This window comes from Galleria mellonella, unplaced genomic scaffold (assembly GCF_026898425.1).
Source record: "Galleria mellonella isolate WM207_F2 unplaced genomic scaffold, CSIRO_AGI_GalMel_v1 utg78, whole genome shotgun sequence".
Classification (NCBI taxonomy): domain Eukaryota; kingdom Metazoa; phylum Arthropoda; class Insecta; order Lepidoptera; family Pyralidae; genus Galleria; species Galleria mellonella.
Window position 1 is genome coordinate 4355896 of NW_026442151.1, and position 16064 is coordinate 4371959.

The 16064-nt window shown below is 31.3% G+C and overlaps 1 protein-coding gene across 1 annotated transcript; it reads left to right on the forward strand.

Annotated features, from left to right (window-relative positions):
* Positions 1-1287: 1287 nt before the first annotated feature.
* LOC113517413 (pre-piRNA 3'-exonuclease trimmer-like) lies at positions 1288-15813 on the forward strand. Its single transcript, XM_026902071.3, has 11 exons — positions 1288-1534; positions 3677-3911; positions 4865-5016; positions 5931-6066; positions 6622-6950; positions 7109-7236; positions 8661-8803; positions 10087-10173; positions 13025-13113; positions 15013-15111; positions 15513-15813. Exons 1-11 carry the CDS (start codon positions 1407-1409, stop codon positions 15571-15573), a joined length of 1587 nt encoding a protein of 528 aa, XP_026757872.1. The 5' UTR covers positions 1288-1406; the 3' UTR covers positions 15574-15813.
* Positions 15814-16064: the final 251 nt, after the last annotated feature.

Sequence of the window (16064 nt, forward strand, 5' to 3'; positions counted from 1 at the left end):
TGAAGAGAGGTGATGGTAAACGGATGCGATGAATATAAACTAATAATATATATATATAGATAAATAGTGAGGCAGGAGTATTAGTTTCAGTACTAGCTCAACGAGCTCTATATTTATAGTGGCCTACCACGACTGACCTGTGAATCTCTGGCAAACTAGTAACCTCAACTCCCCTATGTCAAACTGTTTATTTTACAATTCTATCAAAAACTGTGGTGCTTACGGTTATAAGTAGGGCTACTTACAATATGCATTAGACATACATTTGGCGTGAATTTACTGGGTACAGAGGAATAACACCTGAGTCCTCAGGAATGGCAACGCATGGAGGGTATCATGGGCGAAACAGTATACTCTGTTATGTACATGGTACTGCTCATGTCTATAGGCGACGGTTACCACTTTCCATCAGGTGGGCCCTCAGCTTGTTTGCCATTCTAAGTTATATAAAAAAAAACATATGGTGCATTGCGCGGCAAGCGGTATGTAAATATTCGTTGTAGCTAAAAATTCCGCGCAGCGCATATTACAACAGTAGTCTATCAATTCCTATAAAACTGTGTATGCCTATGCTCTCTTACGATCTATAACATTTAGATCTCTATTATGACCTAATTTCGAACTGTTTCTGTTTTGTCTATTTTCTATTTTACTATACTGTTAGTATGCTATTTTCTGTTTACCATTAATCTATTGACACAAAGAACACTGTAAAACTATAACTATACCCATACCTATTTTCTATGGATTTTTCTGTAGTAAAAAAAATTATTTTTTAAACTTATAACTATTTTATATTAATTTCTGTACTATAACTCTATACAATTCAATATAAACTATCTATTAATAATCATTCCAATACTCTTCTGTACTGTTTTAACCATAAAAACACACTATAATTTTTTTCATATACAATCGAACGGAACACAGGATAGCAACTTATATTATCACTAGGCAAATTAGCGCGCTGACAAATCACGATCACTATTATTTCACTACTTTTCTTATACGATTTGCTGTCATTGTCTATCATTACTGTACTGTTCTAACATTATACTATAACATTTCACTGAACTATATACTTCATAAATATTTTTTCTAGCGATAAACAAAAATCTGTAACATAAAAGATTTAATTACTTTATATTGTAACTTTTCAAAATCAATGGAATTAAACAAAAAAAGTATGCACGAAAACTATGTAGATTTCATACTTTTTTTGTACGAAGTGATAATGCTCTGTTCTTGTCATAATGACATTTGTAGTTTCTTTAATCTGTGGTAATTTGTTTTGTGCACTTGTGACTTGCCAGTCGAACTTTTGGAATTTGTGCTGTTATAAGTTAAGAATTAAATATTATATTTATTTTGACTCTTATTTAAATTTTTATAATTTAAAATTGATAATGGAAATAACGAAAAAAAACTTTTTAGAACAACTAGACAACATAAACCAAGATTTAAAACGTTCATGTTTTGTTGGTTTTGATGCTGAATTTACAGCTATTTTAACAGGAGACAAATTTAGACATAGGTAATTAAATACTATTTTAATTTCTAATTTTATATAATTGTAATAATATTAGTATGTACTGATGAAAAGGTTGCCTGGAAGAGATCACTTTAAGCGATAAGGCCGCCTATTGTTTTCTCAGTGTAAACATTTATAGAAATTGTTTGTATATATTTATAATAAGTTTACAAATGTAATCTTTTGGAGGAAACAACAAAGAGTATCTATCTATTTACTGAAACAAGATATATGTGTGTGATTAAATCTAACTTCTATAATACATACACTGGCGGTCAAAAGTTTGAGACCACTATAAAACTATAAGAAAACAAATAAAAGTCAACATATTTAAAACTTTATGAAAAACAGATTTTATTTTAATATTACACATAATATACATGAATACATGAAGTCTTGATGAATACAATATTCTAAAGAAAACACACACAGAGTTTAGAGAGATTTTTATCAATATATTCTTTGTATTTTATGACCCGTTTTAACAATCTTGGCATGCAAGCAATTAATTTGTTGATAGTTTCTTGTGAGATATTTCTCCAGCTTTCTTCTAATGCATTCCACTTGGCCTGCTGTGAATTAGGACATTCTTCTCACACATTTAAATCAAGCTTTTCCCACAAAAGCTCTATAGGGTTAAAATTATGGCTTTGAGATGGCCATGTCATGTTTTTTAACACTTTTTCCGACTGCTTTTTGTCTAAATAATCCCTATATAATTTTGCACTATGTAATAATAAATTTGAAAAGTGTAATTTATAATTTTGAAATAAATCCTTGGCCAATTAACTTTAGTATGGAGGGAATAGCATTTTTCTCCAAAATTAATTTGTAATGCTCCCTTTTCATAATTTCTTTAACTTGGAACAGATTTCCAGTCCCATAACCTGAGAAACAACTCCAGACCATAACAGATCCGCTGCCATGCTTGATAGTTGAGACTACACACTGTAGCATCATCTTTTCTTTGGCAGAACATTAAATGAAAATTCTTCTTTTTGAACCGAATATTGCAAATTTAGAGACGTCACTCCATAGCATTTCTTAAAAATCTTCTGACCAGTCTCAATGGGCTAGAGCCCATTGCAACCATTTTTTCATATTCCTCCTGAGATTTGTTAACTTCAACAGGAATTTTTGGGGCTGTTGTCTATTTTACTTACTGGTTACCACAATAAAATTATCTTCAGAAGAAGTTACATACTCTTGGTCTCTCGGAGCGCGGACAATGATTACTGCTAGTTTGTTTATACCATACAATAGTGATGAACACAAGTCTTTGATAATTTAACTCGAGATGCAATGTCACGTTCAGATTTGCCTTCATTATGAAGAACAACAATAGCAGCTCGCGTTTCAACACTAATTTCGCGAATTTTTCCCATTTTAGTAATGTCTTGACTGTAGGAATCACAAAATTAAACTAACTGCGTATATTCGTAGATAACCTTAAAAATGCCGAGTTGAAATAAACATTTTAAATAATTCAAAGAATTTAGAGCAATTGCAAAAGTTGATGTAAAATAAAAAAGTGTCAGTTGCGGTAATGCAGTAATAAAATTTTTACAGTCGATTGTCGAACTAGCTCTTCCTCAGCTCACATTGGAAAGTTTGGAAACAATGTTTATTTATTGCCCCTTTTTTTTAGCTTATGTACAAAAGAATAAGTTTTTAGACAATCTTTATAAACATTAGAATATGCAGGTGTGCAGATAACTTTTACCAATATTTTGAAAATATTTACTAAAAAATAAAAGTTTTTTATTCGCGGTCTCTTTTTTGAGGAGCAGTGGGGCAGTGTACATACATACAAATATCTAAGATTTGTAATTAGGTTACAGGATTTTTTTGTGGTTTATTGTTAAGTACCATAAAACAGAATTAAAACACGAGGTTTTAAAGGAGAAATGAGAGTGAATAGAAAATAACTCCCTCCCCGTTGGTGTTATACTAGTATATACCAATAGTTGTGATACCATTCCATTTTAATTCTTAAAAAAATTATACATTTTTAAATTATCATTCTTGTTTCTATAACATGATAATTATCTCACTAGAATACCGATATTAAACAACATATTTTAGTTGAAACAAGTTAATAGTCATCTAGTAATATTAATGCATTCATGTATTTAATGTTTTCAGATTATTTGACACTAATGAAGAACGATATAATAATATAAAAAATGAAGTTGGTAAAATGATAATGACTCAAATTGGACTGACTATGTTCCAATATGAACGAGATCTGGATATGTATGTAGCAGTTGGCTACACATTCCATCTTTGTCCCCAAATGTTTGGTAATGTACATCAGTCATTTGTCTTCCAAGCATCCACATTGAAGTTCTTATGTAAACACAAATTTGATTTTAATAAGGTAAATAACAACTTTTTATATATATAATATTTTTATATAAAATTATAAAAATCCTAATTTTACTTTGAACTCTTTAAAAATATTTAATATACAATGAAGGACTTATCTCATAGAGACCTCTTAAGGTCAACCTTTGATAAGGTGAAAAAAAAAGTATAGAATGTTCAAGAGTAAAAAATGTAACAAACTCTAACAATAACAACTTATAAATATTAATAATAACTTGTTAAAATTAAACATAATGTTCCATACTTACATTACAATAATAAGTATTTAAATACATACATATATATATATATGTATTTAAATACATACATTTACAAAGAGCTCAATTATAAAAGTTTCAGAATAAAATTGTATGATATATACTTATATTATATATATGATACAAACTTTATAGTACATTAATAATTGTCCATCTACAAGTTATTGAGAGGTGCAATGTACAATAAATGACTTGCCATAACTTTGAATATTAAAGCAAAGCAAATCCATAATCAAGTCATTATTGCATCTCGGGGAAAAAATAAATAAATTAGTAAATGTTATAAAAGAAGAAATAAAAATAATGCACACATTCAGCCAGTATCACTTTGTAAAATGATACATAAAATTACATTAATTACAATTTAAAAATTCATTCAAATAAATTTACAAAGATATTTAGTGCAATCATCCTGAAATACATCAATTTGGCTGTGAAGAGGTTGTTAGTAATGCAGACTACCAGTCCCATTGTGAGCAATATACATTCTCAGGTTGACCTCCATATGGTCCTCCTTGGAAACCCTTGTGCTAAATTCTATGTGTATTCATCATGATGGACTAACTGAGCTGCCTTTTCATATTTACCTGTCATCCCTTACTTTGTTCAAACCTTTTCAACCTGTTCTAATTTATATTCATTTAAATAACAAAATCTAATTTATATTTGTTTTACTTATAATTTTCAGTTTACTTATGAAGGACTTCCATATTTGAGTAAAGCTGAAGAAATGTCTATTCGCCAGCAACTGAAAGATAAAATACTATTTAACAACTTAACTCGAGCATTAGAATTAGATGAGGAAAAGGAAGTACAACAGTACTGTTCAGAAGTGGCTAAGTATGTGCTTTCATTGTGCTTAATATTTGCTAATAAAATCACTAGATTGAACATTCTCAAACAAAAATATGACAGGAGTCAAATTTGTTATTTAATATATTCTCATGACCCTTTAAATTTAATTACTTATTGAAAAATGTAGCAAAGATATGAGATAGCAGAATATAAAACAGGTTGTCAGCTTGTGTGCTACTGCAAGTTACATAAAAATTATCAAACAGAAACTCACTTTGGGTTTATTCATCATTGTCCAAATACATATTTTTGTAAATATAAATATGATGACTTTACAATTTTTATGTAGATATATTCTATTACAAACATTTGCAGGTACTTCATTTAATATTTGTGGTAACATATATTGCCAGGTGCATTTCTCATATACACTATTAAATTCAGAATCATTCAAAATAAAAGCAGAATATATTAGAACAAAACATATTTTTTTTTTCATACAACTTAGAATATTAAACAAGCCGATGGCCCACCTGATGGAAAGTGGTAACCGTCGCCTATAGACATGAGCAGTACCATGGACATAACAGAGTATATTGTTTCACCCATGATATCCCCCATGCGTTGCCATTCCTGAGGACTCAGGTGTTATTGTGTGTTCCTCTGTACCCAGTAAATTCACGCCATATCCCTTCAAACTGAAACACAGCCATGCAAAATATATGAGGGCCTACTTCCAAAATCCATGCATATGAAGTTGAAGTTTAGTTGTCAATAAATTATATTTTACTCTGCTAGCGGAGATGTAGTATTGTAACAGTGGAGAAAGGAACTTCAACATAAGTTAGATGGTAACGCGCGTTGCCTACACGTACTCGATTTCTTGCTAGGAAATGAGCAGTATATAAAAAAAAAAAACAAGAATTATAATCCATTGAGATTATCTTTTCTCATTTCAGATGGCTCATCAATAGTAGTGAAGAAACAATGTACCTAGATGTCCAAAATCCAGTTCTGAGGTATATAGTTCACAATGAACTGAGGATACGGTTCCCAGATGTTCTTACTACCGATAGTTTAGGTAATAGTAATAAGGTAATTTGGCGATGCTGGAACACTTGCTAAGCTTTTTGTTTTAATTTTTTATTATCTGATTTTTAATAGATGCAACACCATATTTTATAAGACTACAAACTATCTTCATTATTTTATTCATGAAATTCTTACAAAGATTTAAACTTATACAATTATCAAAACATTCCAATCCATATATAAACAATAAAATTGTGTTAATAATCTATAGAAACCAGATTTTTAATAATACTCATGTCACACGATAAACAATATTGTAATAACTTGAGGTGGTTGAAATTTAAACTGAAAAAACATTTCTCAGTATAAGTACAAGTATTTATTATTATTATATATTATTAAATACCGTAATTTTATTTATTATTGATTTTCATCTTATTGATTATATAATATTATAGTAATTATTGCATAATTAAAAAAAAATTGATACAAACTAGAATTTAACCCACTTTCTACAACCTGAGCAGTACAACTGTCTTACCTACCTGAGCTACCATTTCACTAGACACTAGTATTTTATTTCATTCTTATATGTATAAGACATATTTTTTGTTTCAGATTTTGATATACAGAGATAAAAACGTAGTATCTGCCACTAGTGCACCTATGGATGCATTAGAAGAAAATTTACTAAACCACCTATTAGGATTCTCACAAATTATTTACTTGCTGGAAAGTTATCAGAAGCCCATCATTGGGCATAATATATTTATGGATGTAATGCTCCTTCACAGCCAGTTCATAGGTCCACTACCTAAGAAGTACTCGGTATTTAAAAAAAACATTAACACAATGTTCCCTGTTATTTTTGATACGAAGTATATATCATATGAAATGGGATGGATGTTAACTTTCGATGAAGTCTGGAAATCGAATGCACTGCAAGAGTAAGGTTACTTTCTGAGAAATTTATCAATATTCATTTCCATTTTTATTTAATTATCAATGTTTTTTTTTTTTTAAATAAAAAAATTCAATCTTTTAATAATATATTTTTGTTTATTAATCTTTCAAGTAGATTATTGTTAAAATATTTTATTTACAGTCTATACGAGTTCTTTGCCCAAGGAAAATGTAAAAAGCTGGAGAATGGAGTTAACCTTATACGTCTGAGCACGCCGTTTAGTGAAAAGCAGTCTTTCCACGAAGCTGGTTGGGACTCTTACTGTTCAGGTAATTTTATTGTTAAAACTGTAACATAATTAAAATACCCAGTATCTACTGCACACATGTTAACACAAATAAATTTATCTAATCATGTCAATTAAGACATTATTCATTACAGTCAAACATGTTTTTACAGTTGTTTAATTATTCTAGACTATCCGTTTTCCACGTATTTGGTCGCGTGCATATAAGATATCCTATGCGTTAAATGGAACCTACCTATGTACCAAATTTTATGTAAATTTATTTAGTAGTTTTTTCGTGAAAGTATAACGTACCTCCAACTATCCTTACAAAATAGTAGAAATATATATTAATATTTTCAGTAATGGGGACTAACAGCCCCATTTTTATCAATACACCCTACCAGGTCGAACTCCACGTGGTTCCCCCTGAAAACCATAGTGGAGTAATTTTTGTTTGAAAGTGAAGTCGTTAGTATCCTACCAGGAGTTCTACCAACGAAATTGAACATTGTCATCAAAGAAATAGGTCAAGAAACCACCAAGCATTTGAGCCTCCCGTATAAAAACGGCGCGTTTAGTTTCTCGAAATTTACTAATAAACAAAATACTCAGTTTTACCTATCCTATGTACAATATAACTAATTTGGGAGAAGGGATTGTTAATAATGGGCGTTAGTAGCCCCATTGTTAGCAATATACCCTATCAGGTCGACCTCCACGTGGTTCCCCCTGGAAACCATCGTGATTGATTTATTGTTAGATTCGTCACAGTAGGCTAACTGACCTGCTTCATCCTCACCTATCATCCCTCACTGGTGTCCCGTCAGTGTATACTGATAGCACAAGCGGGGTTACTATTCCATTATCATCCAAAAAAAATATAATATAACTAATTATATTTGATAATATTATTTATTTATATATTATATACTAAGACTGTATTCCACAAAAAAAACTGACTTCAATTGTGGTAAAATTGTTTTGATTTAAAATCTAAAGTACTAAAAAGACCAATCTGAAAGCATCTTTCATATAAAAAAGATTTTTTCCAAAATGGTTTACAACTGACAAAGTTATTAAGTAACAAACATAAGAAAAATACAACCGAATTGGAAACCTCCTATTTTACGTCGGTTCAAATTGTAACTATACTATGTCTGGACATGAGAAATATTTAAAAATAATAACATGAGGGGCCTTAATAAAACTAATAAATGTCGGAAAAATAAAATATGTTTCTCCCTGCATCACGCAAAAACAACTACAGAAATTTGGAAGCAGTTTTCACAGTTGTGTTTCTAAAAATCTAACTTAAAATCTGGTGTGTTTTAACTTTATATTATATCTAGTAATGATACATTTCATTAGTTTTCGTCTGTAATCCAGACGTACGAAATAGCAGGCACAAAGCTAGTATGTAATATTATAGTAACATAATTAAATTTGTGTAAATGACATGGGCAGGTTACTGCTTCATCCGGATGGGCCACTGGGCGGCGTGCGAGATCAGCGGCAAGTACAGGCCGGTCGGGCCTCGGGAGAAGCTCGCCGCGCTGGCGTCCTACTGCAACAAAGTGAACGTCATACGAGGCGCCGTGCCTTATATGGTAATTTTCATTTGAAAATTTCCTAGAATATTCTAAATTATTTACTTTAATTAGTCAACTAAGCACATATCTATTTATCAAATTATTTGGTATTAATCATAAACACATTAAATAAGTCAAATCAGGAATTTTTTTTTTTTGCAATTTTGAATGGCAAATAGCCTGCTTGCTTGGAGAAAAGTAGAAATCTTCGCCTATAGACATGAACATAAACTATAGGTATTCAAGCGGAGACCGGGTGGGCATTACTCACCCCTAAATTACCTGGTGCCCATCTTAGTACCGCTTAGGCTGAGTAGGTGACTTCAGACCGTTCTTTAAGGCAGTCTGAGTGAAGCTTATGTTCAGCGGTGGACGGATAATGACTGAGATGATGTTGATGAATCATAAATACGCCGATACCATGGACAGAATACACTGTGACTTCTATGGTACCCTATATATGTTGTCATTTCTGGAAACTGTAATTTTACTGGCATACCCTTTAAATCGAAGCACAGCTGCTACATAGTAGAAATTACAGCGCTATAGACATCCGTGCAAACGACTTTTATACTGGTTTTGAACATTTGTTATTTTTTTTAATGGGTGAAAATGGAATGGTAACTCCGCCCGCGCTATCGGTATACACCGACGAGGCACCAGTGGAAGGTGATAAGTGAGAATGAATGCAGATCATTTGACTCACCATGATGAATTCGACAAGATTTAACTATGATGGTTTCCAGGGGGAACCGGGTGAAGGTCGATCTTAGAGAGTATATTGCTAACAATTAGGCTATTAGACCTCATTACTGATAACCCCTTTCCCCCGAACATTGATTTTTAGATGGCACTAAAACAATATTAATTTTACTATACTTTGTTATAACTCGCCACTAGATGGCGTTACAGCACATCTACAAATTCTGTACCGGTCAATTATATGCCGTTAGAGTTTACTATTATTACATTACTATTAGAGCCCAAAGAAGTATGTTTCCACTTTCCATTGTTATTACTCACCATTCAGTATCGCCGGAGTACATAATACACATCATTGCCTTTACCCATAGCCAGGGAGTCGGTGGATGCAGGTGGCTCAGGACCGTCCTTTATGACCTTAGGCCTATGTCCAGCAGTGGACAGATAATGGCTGAAATGGTGATAATGATAATTTACGTAATTTTTTTATAAACATATATTTATAAATATAAATATACAAAAGCAACTGAACAACATCTGCCGCCAAATTCATTAAAATATTATAAAATAAGAAATTTTACTTTGTATTACATTTTCAGAATTTAGCTGGAGAAGACCCACCACGCCACCGGCCTAATTTACTACACGTCAAATCAATGAAAGAGAGCACTATCGACGTGGGAAAGGCAAGTATTATATATTTTTCATTGTTTTGTTCATTTTATTATATTATTTTTTTACAATATAATTGTAATGAATTGTAAATATATATATATATACGTAGTTATTTTTGTACTACTGCAAAACAGCGTCACGGGATAGCGAAATAAACATATTGTCTGCTTTATTTTTAAACAACTAAATTCATTACAAACACGCCAAGATATTTTTATTAATTGTAACAAATATATATAAAAAAATAAGCAGATGGTCTTATTACTTTATAGGCTTTGTGAATGACTTCCTTATTCATAAAAATGTCAAACGTCTGTTTTGCACTAAATACTCAATCAAAGGAATGTGCCAAAACACTAATAATTAAAAAAGTTTGTAGAAGTATTTATGAATAAGATTGTAAGTTTTCTGTATTGAGATTTCTTTCAGGATCGGCAAATGCCCCTAGTATTGCAGGTTTTTATATGCTATGGTAACCGTTTACTATCAAGTGGGCCGTATGCTTATTTGCCACCTCCCTAGAATATAGTCTATGAAATTGTTGTAATTTTTTTCAACTACTTTATTACGTAGGTATTAACGAAAATTTCTTTGAGTTTACTCCAGCCAAACCGGTTGTTCTAAAAAAATTTGTGCTCCGAATCTGACAACGTTTGTTCGGTGTCAAATTAGTATTTATATATTTGCGTCACAGTTTCGTGCACCTAATGTACTAAATATACGAATCGTACCAAAAGCCGGGACCAGTTCAGTTCAGAACCGCACCAATTTGAAGCACTCCATAATTCGTCCATACAAATACTATTCTACTCTTTTGTTGGAAAGTGCATTGTGTATTTATTGCTACTATTTGCTACTTTATGCCATAATCTAGAAATAAATAGATAAGACGATAGTACCTATTCCAGAGTAACAGAATTTTATTCCATATTAACCACTTATATCTAGGTATTGTATAAACACTTGGACAAATTAAACTAAGAGCCTACGTAAACAACGAGCTTATGTCATTCATGGAGGACAAAAATGTCCGTTGTATACGCCAAGGACAAACCACAAACTGCTACGTTTTGAAACACAGTTTTAAGTTTCATCAAAATGAACAAAAAATACTCTCAGGACCATCCCTCTTTTTTGCAAGTAAAAAAAGAAAAAACTATAAAATAAATATTTTGCCATTAAATTAAAGAATATCTTTTAAACAATTTAGTGTATATTAAACTCTTATGATTAAGAAAATGTTATCTCAGATCACGAGCATATTGAAAAGTATTCCGCAAAAAAATTAAAGACGTTCTAATTTTAAAATCGCTAATGAGTAATGGGCGATTGCCAGACGGAGAAAGTCTGAAATTTGATATTTGAATATTGTGAAAAATAGCATATTCGTTTGCATGCTATCGATGCATCGAACCTAGAACATTGAATACAGAGCCGTAATTTATAGGCCGGTTTACCTACGACAATGGTGTTATGTGTTAAAAGTAAACCATATCGACTAATCACAATTCAATCAATCACAGAGATTGAAAATTTATGTGTTTCATATCATATTTAGTCTTATATCCTTTGTGTATTACCTAGTTCCATTATATACTGAAAGACCTGTTTCTTCTAACTAGAGCATCAATCGAGATATCTCCGTATATTATATTAAATTCATTTTTTTAAATAATACATTTGTCAAAATATAACAATCTAAATATAACAAGAATTAACTTCATAACAGAGATCCCAGACAGACATTTTTTTATGTATTTATTTTTATCCCATATACTTCCGTGTCCACAAAATGCGATGATTTCATATTAATTTTATTACGATTGATGTCAAAACAAAATCTTTTGATAATAATAATCTTAATTACACAACAAAACATTACAAAGTACCTATAGCTCATTTTTAAATTTCGTATTTAGGTTAGCGGAAGTCAGAACACTTTCTCTTACATTGTAGGTAATTGGCCTGTGGTTAATTTTGAAATTAATAATAACTGCGCAAAAAAATAAAACAATTCTGTTGAATTGAAACAAATTATAAGTATTAAAAAAATCCAGGAAGTAACACGCCTATCATAAAATTACCTGCCTACTGCTTGATTGAATTCCTAAGACGTTAACATCAAAGAGACCGTTCATCCAACAAAACGTGGTGAAGCTCATTATAAATTGCGTAATGAGCAAAACACAATGCTATTTTTGTTGAAATTGTAAACTGCGGTCCATCCGCGTTGTCTCGATCCTCGGATCCAAAATTAGCAGCCATTTGTTACGGAACAGTTATGGTAGTAATAATTGTCACCTCGGCCAGTAAAGTGCTGTTTTGCAACACGTGTTTTACTGCTGCAAGCGCGGCCCGCGCCGTGGCGTGTTTTCCATCAGTAGCCTCTTTATTCCCTTGGTAGAATGTGCGATATTGCGACTCTGTGCCCGCAAATTTGTGTAGTAGGAAATCGTCTGACATTTGGCGACACGCCAACAGGCGACTGTATTCACACGCGCACGCATACACCCACACACGCATACCTCTCGCACTGTGCATATTTCCCGTTGCTAGTTAAAACAGATTGATAATACCCAAGTGTCGCACACGGAAATCTTTATTTTTGCGCCGGGACTCATTTTTAAATGCGGCCCGGTGTTTGATTTCTCTAATGTACGAATAGTCATTTATCACGCCACTGTCAAGGTTGATTTAAGGTTAAGATATAAATATAATTATACAAGAGCTTCTACCGTCCACCGCGATATATCATTATGCTATAATAGTTTATGTCGCAACAGCTGTACATAGATATTACAATGGCACTATCATGCCAGTATTGCACCATCAATTGAATTTATGTATTTGTTTTGTCGTCAGGTGGCGTCTGTCCTCGCAAGTTTTGGGTCTATTGATATAAAACCTTATGGTAGACGGACAGCTCTTATTGCAACTAGTACTCAACATACGTAAGTATATGTAACGATACGCATAAACTCAATAGTAACAGGGATAATGTAATGGATGCAGGTGACTCAGGACCGTATTTCGTGACGAAATATAAGATCTATCATACTACTAAAAACGATATTAAAAAAAAATTATCGCTGCGGTTTTAAAACTATAAATTTTGAACTAACATCATCAAGATTTAGATCACCCAATCAAAATGAATAAATACCACACAACGAGAACAGTTTATGAGTTTCATTAAAGAAATACACCTGTGCTGCCATCTATTAAAATAGCAACGAAAAATTTATGAAGAAAACAACTTATTTTCAAGGGAAGAACAAAGTAATAATTAAAACTGAATATTGTTTACAGATTTAGATACATTGTCTCATCGTGTTTTGTGTATTTTATGTATAAAGAAATTAGATATTAAATATATTTAAATGTATATATACGAGTTTATATATATAATATAAATAAAGTGTAATATATACATATATTTATATATGTTTAGCACCTACTGATAGTACAAACTCAGCTTAGTATGCAGGATTTAATAGTGCATATGTCACGGATTACTTGTTTATTAATTACTGATATTTTGTTGTAGTTTTGTTTTAGTTACTGTTTCTTTATTGAAATAACCGTAAAAATTACTATTTGAGAAAATCACGCTCGTTATAGTAGCTAATATAGTATGTCTTTATATAAGTTTATATATCTATATTTATATATATGTATATATAAATTATTTGTGTAAGTAAGTATATTATAAGTATTTTATTATTATTATGTGTAAGTATATTCAAAAATTCAAAAAATTTTCAAAGTTCAAAAATCATTTATTCATGTAGGACATTTTAGCCGCTTATGAACGTCAAATTTTTACATTATAATTTTATTTTTTTCCCTACCGTCCAGTTCGGTATATAGATCCTATTATATTTATTAGATAGAGATATTATTATTTATACTGCGTTTAAATTTATCTTTAGCTCCCTTTTCTCCTTTTTAGTATTATTATTTTTATCTGTTACGTCTTGACCACACACAGTTTTAATTATTCCTTTTCACCCTAAGGTTGTCTGAAAGACATAGCTATTTAGCGATAAGACCGTCCGATATCACCTTTTTATCTTGCCTTTATGTAATTAAGTTTATATACTTAATTATTTATAATTTTGTGTACATATTCTTAATTTTTATAATCATTCTTTAAAGAAAACAATAAAGTTTTCATTCATTCATTCGAAGCTGAATTATTTAATATTGTTGCAATTTAAGTAATTATAGTTTAAATAATTACAAAAAAATACATACATTTATATCAAGCCTGTCTCCTATTAGGGTAGGCAGAAACAGTAGAACGCCAAATACTTCGATTCAAAGTCCTAAAGTATATAATCAATCAAATTTGAGCTCTATATGTTTTTATTTATTTATAGTAATGCCATTATAAATAGTATGTATATGCACATTTACATGTATATAAATGCTCAATCTATTAGTTTTTTTTTAATGGATGATAATGGAATAGTGGGCTATCACCTGCGCTATTGGTAAACACCGGCGGGGCACCAATAAAGGATGATAGGTGAGGATGAAGTAGGTCAGTTAGCCCATCGTGACGAATTCAACAAGAATTGTTCACGATGGTTTCCAGGGGGAACCACGTGGAGGTAGACCTAATAAGGCATATTGCTAGCAATGGGGCTGTCAAACTCCATTGCTAATAATCCCTTTCCCCCAATCTAATAGTTTGCATGTATGTCAACCGAGCATTTAATATAACACCATGGCTAAATCACATTTTTGAATTAAACGATACAGGCTTGCATGCCTAGTGTGTAATTCGTAGTGTTAATCATCTATGTAAAAGTTTTTTTGGCAAATAAATATTAATTTCATTACAGGCTGGAGAAAATCCTGAAACAGTTTAAAGACAGTAGAGAATATAAAATATCGATGTTCAACGTGTACAGGCATACACCGGCGAGTCGGTTCGTGATGTGGTATGTTTTAATCAAATTTATCAAGACTTTAATTAATTAAAATACCTAGTCTATAGTATTTTCAACATACTTCAAAAAGAAGGAGTTCTCAATACGATTATATTTCTTTTTTTATGTTTGTTACCTCATAACCTCGTGAATTCTAATCCGATTTTAAAAATTCTTTTTTTTTTGTTTTAAATCAATTACTTACAAATTGGTCTCATAGTAATTTCATAAAAATTGGTTTAGTGGTTTAGGTTTTAGATTAAAATTTCTGTGATTACAAATCATAATTGCTTGTGATAAAAACATATAACCGATTTCAAAATCGGTTTTAGGAACGGGTGGCCCATTCTATGCCTGGACCACACGGCATTGTTTCTATAGTAAATTATAAATTTAAACGTCTTATTTTTCAGGGGTGGCGCGTTACTTACAGGGAGTATAGTGTTATTCTTATTCCATAAGGGAGTAAAATGATGTCGTTCGATCTCTTAAATGATAGATAGCCAATCATTTATATAGTATATATAAATATCAAATTAGTTTTACACCAAATTATCAACGCTAAAAAATGTTATATTTTATATTTACTCATGTTATTTCTCATGTTTTAAAAGAAAATTGATTATTAACAATAATTATTCAATCAATAAGAAATAATATTCTGTTACTCCACTAAAACTTATAAAAATACAATATCTACCTCAACTATACGTATTTTACTTTTCTACTCTTAACATCCACTAATATTACTAGTAAACCATGAGATTTACTCTTTCTTTACTTTTTTTTTATGCAACTTAGAATGGCAAACAAGTTGACAGCCCACGTGATGAAAAGTGGTAACTGTTACCTATAGACATGAGCAGTGCCATGGACATAACAGAGTATACTGTTTTGCCCATGATACCCCCCCCCCTCCCTGCGTTGCCATTCCTGAGGACATAGGTGTTATGCCTCGGTACCCT